The sequence below is a fragment of the Acipenser ruthenus genome, chromosome 28, assembly GCF_902713425.1.
Source record: "Acipenser ruthenus chromosome 28, fAciRut3.2 maternal haplotype, whole genome shotgun sequence".
NCBI classification, from domain to species: Eukaryota; Metazoa; Chordata; class Actinopteri; order Acipenseriformes; family Acipenseridae; genus Acipenser; species Acipenser ruthenus.
Window position 1 is genome coordinate 26473536 of NC_081216.1, and position 17506 is coordinate 26491041.

At 35.6% G+C, this 17506-nt stretch overlaps 1 protein-coding gene across 15 annotated transcripts in view; it reads left to right on the forward strand.

Annotated features, from left to right (window-relative positions):
- The window catches only part of LOC117435066 (liprin-beta-2-like), a 55844-nt gene that overhangs the window by 8016 nt on the left and 30322 nt on the right, over positions 1-17506 (forward strand). For 9 of the 15 annotated variants that reach the window (XM_034057979.3, XM_034057970.2, XM_034057971.2 and 6 more), the window contains exons 1-2: positions 1139-1220; positions 6729-6934. In XM_034057979.3, coding sequence (XP_033913870.3) covers positions 1148-1220; positions 6729-6934 — 279 coding nt within the window. In that variant the 5' untranslated portion in view covers positions 1139-1147. Of the gene's footprint in view, positions 1-1109; positions 1221-6728; positions 6935-10871; positions 11581-17506 lie in introns of those variants that run through there. The other 6 variants (XM_034057968.3, XM_059003093.1, XM_034057974.3 and 3 more) reach the window with 6 other exon arrangements.

Sequence of the window (17506 nt, forward strand, 5' to 3'; positions counted from 1 at the left end):
TTTGTCATGTCATCATGGTGTGCACTGAGACTGAACTCTGGGGTGAAAACGAACGCTGGGGTGAAATATAAATTAGAGCCCTCATTTACAAATTGCTCTACTCAGGTTGCAGCAGAATTCAAAATAAATTACTATGTAAAACAAGGGTAACATGATTCTGTATGCACAGTATGTATAATTCTTTTCATGATTTAAAAAATGGTATTTATGCATGATATTGGCAGCCTTAAAGTACAAATACAGTAATATATTATTAAATAGCATTGCTGACTTTTTTTTATAATGATGGTGATGAGTTTAGACTATCAACAATCACTGAAACAATTAACATGAGGTTAAGAATGTCACTTTATGGCATAAACACTTGAAGGTAGGTAATTATGCTGAGTTAAGGTCAATATTAATATTATTGATTAATAAATTAATTGAACAGAAACCGGGTTTCTATATATGTAAAACTTAGGACTAGGCAGTTATTTTCTCAACCAAAATATGGGAGACAGTGCTGAGCCACGGAGTCGCAAGCTAAGGGGTAGGGCAGCTCAGCTGTTGAGAAATGGCTGCAAAAATAAACTGGCGTGGGGTCTTAGGTTTACCTGCAAGGGTTAATTCTGGTCGCTCTTCTTTGCACTCTTTCTAGAGCAGCAATATCTTTTTTGTAGTGAGGTCACCAGAACTGAACACAATATTCTAGATGAGGTCTTACTAATGCATTGTAAAGTTTTTACATTACTTCCCTTGATTTAAATTCAACACTTTTCACTATCTATCCGAGCATCTTGTTGGCCTTTTTTATAGCTTCCCCACATTGTCTAGATGAAGACATTTCTGAGTCAACATAAGCTCCTAGGTCTTTTTCATAGATTCCTTCTTCAATTTCAGTACATCCATATGGTATTTATAATGCACATTTTATTATTATTATTATTATTATTATTATTATTATTATTATTATTATTATTTTGTTTATTTATTGCCTGCGTGCAGTACCTTACACTTTTCTCTATTAAATGTAATTTGCCGTACAGTAAATTGTAATTCAAGCTAATGCAATTTGTTGTTGTACATGGCATCTTATGTTTGATTATGTATGATTTCTTTTTTTTCAGACAGGGCAGGTTCAGGTGTAACACAACAAATGCAGTAGATGGTCACCATGTCTTCAGATGCTAGTCATATGCTTGAGGCAGCCTTGGAGCAAATGGATGACATCATTGCAGGTAAGAGGATAAGTACATTCTTTACACTGAGACAAAGTAGTTTTCTTGAAAACCTGTGCAATTAGGATCCTTATTGTCTTTTTATCTGCATATTATTTACATGTTAAAAGTGTCTATTAAAAGTACAATATTCCATTAAAGTAAACCTAGCCAATGCTAGCATTAGAACATGATTTATAAAGACTAATAAACTATTAGGACAGGCTGGCTAACCAGATGGGTTTGATGACTTTTATGGCACAGCTTCTTAAATGAAGCAGGAAAAATTGCAGCTCAGAGTTCTTGGAATCATTTATAATGCAAACAGAGACCCACAGCACTGTTTCTTTGCCATCGGCGTGTTGTGTCATTGCAGTGGTTTTATTTAGTGACCAAATATGTTAAAGTAAACAGATAATATCATGGCAATGCAACTTTTCTGTGTTTTTTTGTTGTTATTTTGTTCTATATTATTATTACTTTTGTTCTTAACGCTGCATTCACATGTGATATATATGGGAACGGGTTGATTTCAGTATAATAACCAATTTGACACTGGCAGCACAATATCGCAGATGAGATACATTGAAATAAAATAATTTCAGAATCTGCTCCAGGCTGGTGTAAGAGTTCCTGATATTCACACACAATGGACTGTTACAGCTCCACAAAATCATGAAATGGGACCACCTTGACATTACGGGGAAGGCAGTGTGAGTTCAATGTGAGCTCCAGGGTGATGCTCTGGTTTTATAGATACGTGTGTGTTCAATTTGAGCTCCAGGGTTTGAAGAGGGGTGATGCTCCGGTTTGTAAATAATTATTTGACTTGCATAAGCAGCAGAGCTATAAATCTGGAACCGTAATTGTCTTAATTGCATGTTCTTCTTCAGAAGAACTAGTAATGCGATCCTAATTACTGATTCTTATTATATGGCCTGAAATGAAGACTATTATTCCTTTTTATTATGCAACATACTAAATCATGTTGCACAATCAGTAAGTCATTCATTTCCACGTGGATCGGGATAATTGGATATAATCATTAATAGAACTAGTGAATTAAAATGTAACTATAGTATATTGTACCTCTCTACAATAGGTGCCATTTTCTTATCTTTCTTTATAATTGATTTAAAATGTTTTATGATCAGATATCACTGATACGGGCCTGGGGTATGAATGGGATGTTTTTGCTGCATATGCTCTAAAAAAAAGACAATATTGGAAAAGTAAAAGAAATCAGCAATATATTCAGTTTATTTTACATAATCGATGACTGACGCAGACAACTGTCAGCCTTAAAAAATAGCAATGTTTAAATGATGAGAGGGGCCTTCTGAAATAAATTTACACAAAAAAAATAAAATTACATAACAATAGTGGATTGATAAATAAGTTACTTCAAAAGCAGCCGTAAGCAGTACATCATCTTTCATCGTCTTTCAGTAATAAACAAGGCGAACGAAAACTAAGCCTCTTTTGGAAAAACACAACTGGTTCTTGATTTACAGAGCATTGCGAAGAGATACAATGTTATCAACATACCAACTTACACTTACATCAGTACTTCCACACTGGGGAGTTCCACTAAATGTTATATAAAGAGCACAGCCAACACATGGTTCAGTAGTTCTGCATGGAGTTAGGCTAAGTAGACTGAAAGCTGTAGACTCGGTCTGTGTAATACAGTGTGTAAGCCAGCATAGGACAGCATGATCCAGGGAAGGGAACCAGGCTGTTGAAGTTCTAAAAACTTATTTGTTTTGTATTTTGAAAACAAGCTAATAAAGCATACATCTTTTTTTACTTTAAAGTGTTTGACTGTTCATTGGAAATAGCCTCTAATCTATACGAATGCTGAAATGCAAATACAACCATATGTATTCCTTGTGATGGCTTGATTCATGCAGTAGTGATACATCATTTCAGGCAGTACTGTACAATATGCCATTAATACAAGGGTATCAAGTAGCACTGAGAGTTGTTCTAAATTAAAGATCTATAAATAGAGAATGTCATTTTACCCCTAGGATTTCTACTGACACTGCTAATCTTGCTACCATTTCAGTGAGAGGGCATTTTTGTGAAATGAGCCAAAAAACACCCCACCAGACATACTAGTCGAAATGCTTTTCAAAACAAAACTCTTCTTGCTTTAGACAGTATTTATTTGATTGAAAATGGAACAATGCAAATACATTGTTTATTTCCAAGAGGTATTTCAAAGAGTCTTCTGTTCACAGGGATCTGAAAAATGGATCAAATTGCATCGGCTTATTCGCTATATTTAGAAGGTTCTCAGCATTCCAGTTGAAATCAACCCTTATCATCCCTCCAACTCTTTAGATATGTATTTCTTTGGACATCGCGTTTTGGACGTAGTGCTGATGGTGTACTGATGTATACTATAAAAGCAAAAAAACATCCGTCTCTTTAAGTTAATATAGACAGCCTTTCCTGGAGCACTTTTATAGCCTGCCAACATTATTTCACAGTCCTTTTGTATGGGTCGCATTTTACTCAAAACCCACACTAATGATAATTGCCTCCTCAGAAAGGTTTTTCACATTAAGCCTTTATTAATGCAAAAGCAGATTTTTGACAAAAAGACCTTCTCGAATCTTTTTTCAATTTTTTTTGGTGGTGGGTGGGGGGGGCATATTTAAGTGCAGTGTACAGCCTACAGATGGCAGTATTGGATCGTACAGTGTGAACCGATTACTGCCGTTTATTTTGATAAGCGCTTTTATGTATTATAACGCATACAGAAAATAAAATAATTATTATTTATTATGTTTGTTTATTTAGCAGATGCCTTTATCCAGGGTGACTTACAGAGACTAGGATGTGTGAACTATGCATCACTATGACTTGCTCAGGATCACACAATGAGTCAGTGGCTGAGGTGGGATATGAACCGGGGATCTCTTGGTTACAAGCCCATTTCTTTAACCACTGGACCACACAGCCTCCTTTGAATCATTTAATAATTTAATTTATTATTTGAATTAGGTACTAAAATGATTATAAATGAATTGTTAAAGTACATACCTCATATAACTAATCTTGAATGCATGAGGTGTACAGTAATATATTACTAAGACCAACCTGTGAATGAGACAATAGTCTCAAATATATTATCCTTGTTAAACAAAATTAAATAATGAATAACTGGCTATATAATTGGGAGGATTTTTTTAATGCAGCATATTTCTAAACATCTACATATTTAAAAAAATGGAATTACGTAAGAGGTGTGTGAATAAACTGAGTGATTAAAACTGAAGTATGAAATCACTTCATAGTAAATGTTGACAAGATGCAATCATAATGCCTGAATATTTTCTTTGCACGACATTTGCAATACAAATTGTGTGTTAGATAACATACAAATGCATAGATAAATAAGCACAAGATGCTGTCAAGCTGAATGAACCCAAGTGTGAACCTGAGTCATATGTGGCAGAAAACATTAAACAGATACCCTGTCATCACCTACAGTGTCCTATACGTTTATACTACATGTGTGGGTGTTCCAAATCCTAGTGTTTGTTATTTTCATAATTCAATGGCCAAGCTTTGAATTTATTTGCTCCCCCAGCAAGGGCAATGTTAAAGCTGTAAAAGAAAGATCAATGACTTAATTAAATCTATCTTGACAAGTAAATGGCTAAATACACATGGTATAAACAGAAAACAGAGAGGTTCTTTGTGGGGAACTCAAAAAAATTGTGCCTCTGTATTCATTATTTTTGCCCTTACACACTTGGAACCTTTGTGATATAACTGACAAACCCAGGCTTTGACGTTACTAGCTTCATTAATATCTATCTATCTATATATATATATATATATATATATATATATATATATAGATATGTATAAAGCGTCATCATGTATCCTCATCAAATGTTAATTTAAAGAGGTTGATTTTAATTCAGTTCTGATTTCTATTTTACAGCTCTATAATTAATGGTTACATCTGTACCAGCAGAGCAGGACAATAAATTAAATCAGTTGTTCGTACACGTCAACTGTTATCCCTCTTGTAAATACTTTAAGCACATTCTATGAATATGTAGAATTGCAGTCTTCTGGGAGTTAACAACTGTATTTAAAATATGCACATGTATCATGGCTCTTAATATATTAGAATTCGTTTTATTGTCAGTTGGTATAAAATATTTAAAGTAACTTATGAATGACAAATATTTTGTCTGTTTATACAACACCATTTATTGTAGGAATCATTTTAGAGTCTAGAAACCTGTGAAAATCAAACCTTTGCTGAATTATTTTCTATTTATTAAAAATATGAAATATTACTGCATTCTTTAGCATCAGAAAGGGAAGTGCAAAAAGTAGTTTGAAATCCAAACCAACAGATTTAATTAAATAGTGTAAGGATGATATTTGTTTGGATTTGTTCTTAGTTTTAAGATATAAATCTAGAATTGAAACACAATATTGTGTTATATTTTTGGAGCAACACACATTTAAAGTTATTATTTTATGATGATCAAGCTCATTAAGATGCAAAGCTGTGATATTTCTGGACAGGAATATGACTGTATCAAGGAACACATGACGTCCCTTAAACGAAAGACTATGATGTGTTGAGAATAACAGTCTGGCCAGTTTCACAGACCCTGATCAGCTCTAATCTTGGATTAGTTTACCTAAATCAACTTTGAGTAGTGCACGATTAGTGTTAATCGGTGGTCTGTGAAACTAGCCACTATAAAACGTGATGCCTTGCATTAAAGGTATTTAAATGTGTTGCCCATTCACATGGGTCAGTGGTCAGCACAGGTCACGATGAAATATGTCAGTATGGTCCAGTGACTCAGAGCTTTGTGATGACAGTTTGCAAATTCAAAGATGTAAGGATGTTGGTTAACCTCAAACTAAAAATAGATGCATTTATTTCTCACTTTCTCAAATGTTTTGTACAGTTCCCCTACAATCAGACTAATGACTCCAGCCACATGTCTGGCTTATCAGCCTGCTGGAGGTGAACCCCCGACACCATGCAGGGATTTCAACTGAGAATCCCTATTTTAAACACAAATATATATTTACAATAGTTATAACCACTACACAAATGTAAACTCTGCCCTGCCACACTTAGTATATACATATAATTTCCCTTTGCAACAGTGGTTTCATATATATATATATATATATATATATATATATATATATATATATTCAATGTGTTGTAATAGAAAACCACCCAGGATTTATTTTACACTTGTTTCCCTCCAAACTGGTAAATTGTGTTGATTCAAAATTGCATAAATAATGCATTGAGGACAGATGAGTGCATTGATACATACAATATTGTTCAGATCTTTTCAGTTGCTGTGATTTTCTATATACAGTATGTGGATATCTAATAATGCAGTACATAAGGGGAGTGTTAATAGCAGCACTGTGAATGGGGTGTTCCAGTGATCATCACAGGATATTTAATTGTTTTATCACAGCACCCAGAAGAAAATCAATTTGTTTGTGTTATTTTAGGCTCCAAAGCTGCCGCAGAGTACACCAATGGCCTCTTTGACATTGGTACACCAATGTATTTGGGGTCCCTGCAGGTTTTACAACTTACAGAAGAGCTGAGAATTGCATTGGAATTACTGACGAACGAAGAAGAGAAAGAGTCTTTAAGAACACAGATCTCAGGCGACACAGCACAGTATCTGAGGGACTGGCTAGAGACAGGCACAGTAAGTATCTGAAATAAAAGATGCATGGATAATATAAAACACGCACAATTACTTTTTAAACTGTATTTAGGACAGTGTTCCATAGCGTGCTCGGAAAAAAAATATCTGTTCGACTTCTCTATTGAAGTTACTGGAGGAATTTATTTTTAATAATCAAAAGCTGAAACTCAAGTCTGTTTTTATTGGATTTAATAAGTAACTATTAAAATAATCTTGTTATTGAGAGCACATGGAGAGTGTTTACTGATTGTGGTTTTGAAAGAAATACCCAACCCAGGGAGGGCCATAGAACTATTTTAATGACCTAATCAAGCTTGAGAAGTACCTAAAGAACCTATTCTGTAATGAGATAGAGCTTTGGCATACTGTATGCTGGTAAAATAGAGCTTAATGAGTTAATGACCGAAGCAGGGGTGACAACAAGACACCTAATGTATTAAAGTGTAATCCATTTCATGAGCTTAATTAACTACAGTGTATAGGTGACAAGCTCTGGTACGACTTATTAAGCTCACAGTAAACTCTTCAATGGATCAAACTGCTATGCAATAAGAGTCCAATTCCCAGCCCTAAGTTAGTATTGTATTCACTTAGAAGAACGACATTGCCTGATTCTCCGATGCTGCTAGACCTTGAATGTCAGATTGATAGAAACATATATCTTCCTGTCTAGCCAGTGGATGTCTGAGGTGAAATGGACTGCAGGGGAACGGGAGAGAGATCATTAAAACCATAAGACAGCAGTGTAGCATCTGGTTTTGACTTGGCCACAGCAGATTTAAATTCAGTACAGCTTAGAAATAGTCAAGTGTGTTTCTGGGCAGAGAATACGGGGTGTTAGCAGGTGTACATTAACTTGGATCTCAGTCTGCTACTGGAGCTGCTCAGCTCATCACGAGGGAGAAAACAGTTGGACGCAGCAGAAAGCCAGTGAAATCCACTCTGACTCTCCTGGGATAGCGCTGAATTTCCTGTTACTCTTTCACATGCTGCTTCTCTCACTTCGCTCTTTTCAAACACAGGGGGCTCACTTGAACCCTTCCCTGATGTGGGGGTAAGTTAGATCTGAATTAAGAAAATAGGGTATAATGGTTCATTAAGAGGGTTGGACTTGTTGGTGATGCAGAACAGCTCTGGCTTCATTGGGTTTAAATGTAATAAAGGCAGCCTTTTGCAAACAGCTGGTATTGCTTAAGTGTCTTCAGTGTCAGTGCCAGTATAATTCAGCTGCCCTTTGATGTTTAATGAGAAGGGTCTACATGAAGCAACCAGAAAGTTTTAATGCTAAAAACATTCATTTGGAATTGGATGGTAATCCATGCATGTATTTTGTTTTAAAAAAAATAATAATGCTCTTCACTTGAAATTATACCCAGTCTTTAATAACGGCAGTTAGAAAATCAACAGATACCAGTTAAATCTTTTTTTTTTTTAACAGCATCTGATAAAGCATGGAAAATACATGATTCATTATTGATGATGTGCAATGGATGTATTTTAGTGTTCATGATGTCTGGTAATGTATACATTAGAAATGGGAGCGATGTTTGCCCAATCTTACTAATTTAAAAGTAAGGTTGTTGTGCATTACTTTCAAGGGGACTCGTCTAGCTTTGGAAAGCAACATGAATAGCAAACAGCCAAATAAAAAAGGATAAATCATTAAGGAGGCAGTGTGGTCCAGTGGTTCAAGTCCAAGGCATGTAACCAGAAGGTCATCGGTTCAAATCCTGCCTCTGCCACTGGCTGACTCACTGTGTGACCCTGAGCAAGTCACTTAACCTCCTTGTGCTCCATCCTGCGGACATGTCAAATCAATGTCCTATTGTAAGTGACTCTACATATAATGCAGAGTTCACAGCCTACCTCTGTAAAGTGCTTTGTGATGGTGGTCCACTATGAAAGGTGCTATATATAAAAAATATTATATATATATATATATATATATATATATATATATATATATATATATATATAATTATTAAACAATAGCATACACAAAGACATTTGTGAGGTCAGTTGTGAATGAGCACATCTGTTTATAATATAATTATACTGCATACACACAGCCTATTTCAACTGAGTCATGCTTTATTATGAGGAAGCATCTGTATCTCTTGAAAAATTGATCTACAATTGCAGCCATTCAACTATTGCTATATTTAGACAAAAAAAATTTTTTTGAAGTAGAACAAAAGTGTTCGATGTGGGTGATGTGGGTAATTTAGTATCCCATGCTTCGTGGGTACTTATAATTAGCTTAGCTAAAATAATTAGCTTCTCACAGACAGAACTGTCCTTTCAGAGATTTGGATCTGAACACTGTATAACGTTGGTCCAAACAGCAATATCCTATTTCAGCATATTAAAGCCCTGTCATTATTATTTGCATGCAAATACAGTATAAAATGCACACCTGAAAAGCTTACTGGATAAAAAGCAAGGGAAAGAAAATATCCAAAGGTTGAAGGGTAAAGGGGTTCTGTAATATCAGAGCAAGGAAAAGCACTCCTGCTTAAAAGCATTGTCTTAGAAAAAATTCAAACTGTTAGGTTTCTGTCAAGCTGAATATTATACTACATGATTAGGTGATGAGTTGTAAGCATGTGACTGCATGTGACTGCTAGGAATATCTTTTATCTTAATTTCTATTGCCTGTGTTCTGAGTTGGGATTTGGGTACATATTAACAAGATAACCCACTGCATTGGAAAACAAAAGTGTTTTATTTTTAGCCTCCTTGGAGAATCTTTGTTCATGTCTTTCATTTGTTAACAAAATGGCACGGTAAGTGAAACTTTAATGTCTGGAAGGCTGAAACTTGTATTATTTTCAAGGTTCTGTGTATGTGTCCTGTACAGAAGATCAATGTCTTCACCCCAAAGAATAACAAGAAGGAAACAAAAAGCCAGGAGAGATTCAATGTCTATTGCAATCGAATGCTTTGCTTTTAAGAATACTATAGAAACAATGAGAGATTATTCCTGATTTTCTTTGTACAATACAGAAATACTTCCAGGCAATTTTGTCACATGCAGATTTTCTGCACAGTACAATAATATTGGCGTTGCTTCAGAAGAGAAGTCAGGACTGCAGATATCTTTAAACTTAAAGAATCTATCAGAATTGTTTTAGTGCTGTAATAATGTTATGCTCAAGCAGAATTGGAACAAATCATTTAAATACCTGTAATGACTGTATAGAATGTATGCCAGTTAATATTTTTCAAAGGTGATTTGCGCTGGATAGCCCAACTGGGCAGTTCTCTGGGGATTTTGCATCTATACTTTAAGTGCGTGCCATGGGATGTGCTAGGCTCACAGTCAGATGAGAGTTGGGAATTATAGAAAAGAAAAAACAAATAAATCTCTATACCGATAATGTATTATGACCAGCTAGGTTTTGAAATTGCAATTTATTTCCAAAGCTGGCACTGATCTAGTATTTAGCAAATGGTCAATTCAAAGTAAGCTTTGACTGTGTGGGCCCCATGGATACCAATCTAAGGTCACAAACTGCAGATACCCCTGTGTGCGTAAACACTTGAAATCTGGAGACAGAGTGATACAGTGTGTTTGTTCATAGCTCTGTTAGTCTCTGCCCAGTTTGTAGTAAACAAGGGTCCCTCGTAACAGAACATTCTCTGTAGCTAACAGGAAAGGTCCCTTCAGTGCGTGAGAATGCAATTCAGACCTAGGAAATGGTGCTGGGCAGAGGCTGAAGTTTACTGATTGGAAAGTGAAAGAGGTCTAACTTGCCTCTTTCTACACTGTGCTTGACCCTGAGAACATTCTATTCTTAGTTCTACAGTACTTGCACCTCAATGAGGACCGGAATGCAGTGTCACATTTGAAATACATGCATGGCTTTTACTTTTCTTTACATTCCAAAAGAAAAACTGTTTGCTTTTTGACAGCTATTGTCATCGGGGGATTTTACGAGTTTGAAGAAACTGCTTTGAGTTCATGCAAGGCATTTGCTTATTCTGAAAGGGCTTTAGCAGCTTAAATCATTGTTTTAGGGATTGAAGCAAACCATGGGGGCTGTGCCAGTTATGGAGAACAGCAACTGAACTTAGACAGGAAGTAGGGTCTTTTGGTAATGAGTTCCAGCCAGCCTTTAAACGGACAGCTAGAGCAGTTTCACTGATTAATGGGTCTCTTTGTGACAAGCAAAAAGGCTGTACAATTTTTATTTCGACAACAAAAAACACCTAGGCACAGCTAAGTTCAGACTTGCATAGAGAATTAAGTTTATTGAAAGCAGCTCCTCGAAAGAAGCCAGCTGGCATGATTTATTTTCAAAGTCTGCAGCATGATATTAGAGCTTGTCACTTAACTTCATTGAAAACCAGATGCTCCGTGGCTTGGATGAGACGACTCTCTCAGATCTGGGTTTGTACAGTTGCTTCTCCACGTCAGGAGAGTGGAGTCTGAGTGCTTGTGAAATAATCTGCTGAATAAATTGAGCAGAGTGTCTTGTTCCAAGCAATACTACAAAGTAACTGAACGTTGCAGGTCAACACTGCATACTTTGACATACACAAAAAAAGTTACTCTAAGATTTAGGCAAAAGTTAAGGCTGCAGTGGGCCTGAAGCATGGACACTGATATTGATTTTTACAAGCATTTCACGTGGCTTAAAAGGGTAAGTGCTGTATTTGCTGATTCCTTTATTTCCTTATTAAATGCATCTCCAGGTATTCTTGACAGTTTAGGTTTTATGAAGGAAGGCATGCTAATCTGTGAAATGTTAGGCACTGCCAGGTATTTCATGAGAAGCTAATTTAGTGCAGAGCATATGAGGACAAAGAGCATCTCTCTTTCTCATGAGATGTTTTTTGTTTTGTTTGTTTCAATAACCAAAGCCCCCATATAGCTTGTCTTTAGAAACGTTTACGTTCATTGTAACTGTGGCTGCTGTCAGGTAGCGGGGATACAAACAAACCACCTGGGGTTATTTTGGTAAGGAAGGACTATGTTAGGTAAAGAAATTTGCTGAATGTGTTTTTTTTTATTGTAATGTATAAAAATGAAAATGTTGTGATTGTTAGTTTTTGAATGGTATGTATTTAAATTTTATGACTAGTATTTTTAGCTTTTAGAATTAGATTAAATCCCTGCAGAAATAAATAGCCTAAATATATATGATCTGCTCAGAAATGACTCAGTTAGGTAAAATGGTTATAATACTGAAAGCAGGGTATGTGTAGTATCTTCAGCTTTTCTTAAAGGCAATAACACGATTTAACTGTAGAGGAATACAATCTAATACAAACCTGTTCACCAAAAGGTACTCTCGGTTTTCAGTTTTATATTTTGTTTAGTTAATGTTTAATACATATTTCAGATTATTAATCATTCAAACGTTGATTAGAAAATCAAAGGAGTTCTGGAATGCCCTACAGTATAAAGGTATGACAGATATTTATTGCAGGCCAAGAGGTTGCACTCTACCACCCAAGGGGCAGTGAACAGGAAATAGAAGTGTGTAATACTATATGTGTTCTTACTGGAGACTTACTGCTGTTTGAAATGTTGCATGGCACTTAGAAACAATGAATGGGATTACTGTTTTTAAAATCTGTCTTAAACAAGCCTCCTAAATGGACATAAATACCCATCAACTTGCTCCGTAGAGAATTGAGATACAGTAAAATCAAACAATGCTTACAATTTAAATAATAAACAACACCATTCACAAAAAAGTATTACAGTAAACAAAAGTGTTTATCTGTATAGTAAACAGCTACCAAGGCTTCATTTACACACCAGTATTACATAGCAGAGATGGGGCCTCTAGGTTACGATAAACTATTTCTGTTATGATCTCATTGCTGCTAGCTTTAAACTAAATTCAGAATACTAAGAAGAAGAGTTTGTTTAGTGATACTGTTCTTTTTAAAACACCACTATATCCCTGTTTACTTGTATATTTGATGTTTGACATGGTTGTCCAATGGATGGATCTTGAGACATATTTTGGCTCTTTGAGCTCCACAGTATGGATCTCTTAATTCAGAAGTGAAAGATGAATATTAGATAGGTTGTGGTAGAAGCAAGTCAAAGAGTAAAAATGAAAACACTGAAGATGTGTGTAGTCTAGTTATTTCTGACATTGGAAACATTAAGAAAGACTTCTAGTTGAAACATTTGTAATTTACTGTAGTCCTCTTAATCTTTGTTTTTACCTTTGTGATATTTTGTTTGGCTTTTTATGGCTATTTAAGGACTCTCTGGTCATCAATTTACTGTAGCTCTTTGGACAAAGCTTTGACATGATATAGAGTGTTCTAGAACAATGTGTTAGGAAACTGGACTACAGTTCTGAGTAGCTTGTCTAAAAGGATAGGGCAGGTTTTCTCCATTCATCAAGCAAGCTCTCAGCTGGGTCTGTAAAGTGCTCACTCCACCAGTTCAGCTTGGTTAAAGAGCTGCTCTCAGCTGGGTCTGTAAAGTGCTCGCTCCACCAGTTCAGCTTGGTTAAATAGCTGCTCTCAGCTGGGTCTGTAAAGTGCTCGCTCCACCAGTTCAGCTTGGTTAAAGAGCTACTTGCCTTCCACCTCAAATAATTTTTTATCTGTCCTTGTGATATACAGCTATGGCCAAAAGTTTTGCATCACCCTGTAGAATTGTGCTTCATAAAGTCGAATGAAGCCTGCTGAATAATGTTATGTTAACATATTGAATTGTATACCGCTTTGTAGTATACTTAATGAAAAACTAATACAAATAAAAAAAATGGACATGAAATACTGTACTACTATTATGGCTTCCAGTAAACTTTTGTAATACCATTTTGTAGTTTCTTTGATTACATGATGTTAAATAAAAGATCTAAATTATGTTCACGTCGTTTTTGTTTTTTTTAAATGATGTCTCAATCATAAAATTCTAGTTGATGCAAAACTTTTGGCCAGAGCTGTAGCTAGTTAAGGCGCAATAATGATCTGTTCAGGAATTAATCTATCTACCTAGGAGATGGGAAAAAAGTAGAGTTCGCCCTTTCATCAAAGCATCAAGTTTCACTAAATGCTCTTCATTTTATTTAAAATGTTTTTGTGATAACTGTCATTGTAAATAAAGCTAATGCCCTAATCATTGTAAAGTGAGATAAAATATGTTTTTATCAAAGGTTACAAAGCACCATGTGACAAGTGACATTTCTAATCTGTCTCTGCTTGTGAAAGAGACTATTCTTTCTTCTTTAGACAGGATGATCTTCCTTGACAGCAGCATTTTTTAATGTGCTTCAATTAAAATTGCTGACAGGCTAAACTCATTTCTAATGACAAGGATGTGTCACTTGAGTTTCTCTGCAACAGATTTGACAAGGACACATTTTGGATCAGTAATCTTAAAGAACCTCTCCTTTCAAAATCTTGAGGATTTTCATGGCCCCTGCAAAGCTGCTATACGTGGTATAATATACCAAGATAATAACGCTTAAGATTTGGTTGCATAGTAAGAAGGGTAGGGATCATTTTAACCAACAAATATGTTTCAATACAATACAATAAATGGCACTTCATCTTTATGGTATGTTTGACTTGCATCCACTTATTGTAGTCTTTGAAAGATTTCTTAATAGCTAAGTTTGTGGATTACAGCATCACAAGTGAACTATTTTAAAATATTAGTTGTAGGGAGTCCCCTATTCTCAGATAGTATGTAGCCCACTATATAGCCAGTCCAGGGTATCACTGCTCTGTTTCAGAGAGCTGCGGAGGGAGGAGGACAGGGTGGGTAGAGCAGCTGTTGACCCATCTGCTAGCACAGTGCACAGTACCTGCCAACACAGGCCCATGGCTGGCAGCAAAGCAGAGCTAATCATTTCTTGGCACTGCTTTCTTGAGCCAATGGCTAATTTTTAAACCAATTTATGTGTTTTGTTGTGCTGTACAGCTGTTACATAACTGTCTGGCAATCGAGATGATGTCTACTGGCAGCCCCATAGACAAGTACTGGAAGGTGTGACACCCTGATTTAGTTAAGAAAGATGTTCACAGCCAATTAATCACGATTGAAAAATATTATTTGCCTTTTTTTTGTTTGCCTAGCTGCAGAATGTAAACGTTTTTGCAAAGTCACGTCTTGTAATAATGTAGGTTTGTTCTGATGCTTGTTCCACAATTACCTTAATTACAAAAAGAGTATAGATTGGTATTTCTTATCAACCTGTTGCAAACTTTAATGACAGTGTCACATAGGTATTCAAGTTCCATTCTTCTTTCTGTTAAAATGTGGTCATATTGTTGCCATTCACTCCTGATGATCTGTTGTTCTATAACTCACTCATAGTGATCTCCATTGACCAGTACCTCTTTTAAATAACACATTAAAGATCCAATATCATTTGAACAGTGCATTTCTGGTTCATACTCACAATAACAATGGAGTAAAATCTCCAGACTGTCTCAATCATTTTTTTAAAAATATATTTTAGTAACATTGCCCCCGTAGAACAACAAAACTGTAGCGAGTACTGTACTACATTAGCAAACCACACTCCACTGAATTAGCGCCTTTTTTTTGTATAAACAGCTATACATAGCATCCACTAATAATCAAATTAGGAAATTATGCTATGGAATGCTTGTTTACAATGTTATGTGAGCTGTAGAGGTCCACAGATGACATTGTTTCTTCTTTTTAAGGTGAAAGTGAAATTGCTCAACATCTAATCAGCCACATATATAATTTAGAACAAAAGATTATGCTAAATTATCAAAGCAAGAATACTTCCATATATTAGAGAATTGCCAGAGATTAGGTATAGCAATGAGTCTGAGCCATACTTTCTAGTAATTCCCCAATGGAATGTGTATTTTATTTCTGTTTTGTTTTTATTTTTGATAGAAATGTTGGCAGAAAGCGGTTCCTTGGTACACAGGGATATTACTTCAGCTTCTGATAATGAGAGCTTAAACAGGATTCTTTTTTTTAAGTTTTTGTTTTAAGGTTTTTTTTTTTTTTTAAAGTTTTTCAATAATATTACTGAGAGAAAGGTATTTTCTTGAATTAAAACAGAATTTTTTTTATAAAAGGCCTATAATGTAAGTGAAAAAAATGACCATGCCATATAAGGTAATCAGACGGCTAAAAAGTTTGACCTTGATCTGTTTGGGACTGGGGTTAAGTTGTTTACATTTTAACGAGGGGGTGGAGAATCTAGGCTTGAGCGAGACTGCTGAAAGTTACACACCGCCCCCAGGGTGCAATACATGTTACAAATACATTTAATCAAAAAGTAAATTAAAAAAATACAGTTAAAGATTTGGATTTGAATAAATAGAAAGCATATTTGTTTTAAACGTTTTGAAATAAAGTAGCAGGTTTTACTCCATAAAACAGTCCTTCCAACTCAAGGACAGAACCTGGATTTGGTGGTGCACTAGTCACCAGTTTCCTTTATAGTACCTGAAATGAAGGAGTGGATTTAAACAGCTAACAGATCACTTGATTTGTCTCAGAAATCAGTGCAAGGGATATTCTAATGTTTTAGGTGCAGCTGTGTTCTGATATGGTCTTGCAAATGAACCCAGGCACACCAAGTGACATATTCAAAAGAAAACCCAAGTACATGATAGGTTCACCAGATGCCAGGTCATCCAAGTTCTAGATCTTTTGTAACCATTCCAGAACATTGTTACGCTGTAGGTCCTAGACAGAACTACAAGGTTGGCTTTCAATTTGACATCCACATTTCTGGAGAAAGGAGAGTATTTACTAAGCCTGCCTGGAAGCACAAATTGAATTAATTTGAAATTCTGTGCCTGTGAAGAGAGAACAATTTGTGTTGTTGACATACAATGCTTTTTCAGTTTATACATAAAGTAAATCTGACTCTGTGAATCATATGGAATGTCAGAAGACGGTAGTGAGTATCTGTGGAGAGAGGAGTAGGGGTGGGGGAGACAGAGAGAAGAGATACTACAGCAATTTCCTTTCAAACTCTTCTGTGTAGGGGGTGGGGGTAGAGGAGATAGAGATAAGAGATACTACAGCAATGTCCTTTCAAACTTTTCTGTGTAGGGGGTGGGGGTAGAGGAGATAGAGATAAGAGATACTACAGCAATGTCCTTTCAAACTTTTCTGTGTAGGGGGTGGGGGTAGAGGAGATAGAGATAAGAGATACTACAGCAATGTCCTTTCAAACTTTTCTGTGTAGGGGGTGGGGGTAGAGGAGATAGAGATAAGAGATACTACAGTAATGTCCCTTCAAACTCTCTTGTTTTTAAATCTTCCCTTGTTAGTCAGCTATCACCAATATAAACTACGGTAACTAACCCATTTAAAGTGAAAAGCATTTGAGTTTGTTATAGAGCTAAAACAAAAGTAGATACATTATGCAATCAGTTTAATCCTACAAAGTGGTGGTATCTTGAAAAGGTTATTTAAACTGTCATTGTTCCTTGCTGTGGTGCAAAATATGTGTTAATCCCCCAGCCTGCCCCCCAGGTGAAGGTTATTATTATTATTATTATTATTATTATTATTTATTTCTTAGCAGACGCCCTTATCCAGGGCAACTTACAATTGTTACAAGATATCACATTATTTTTACATACAAT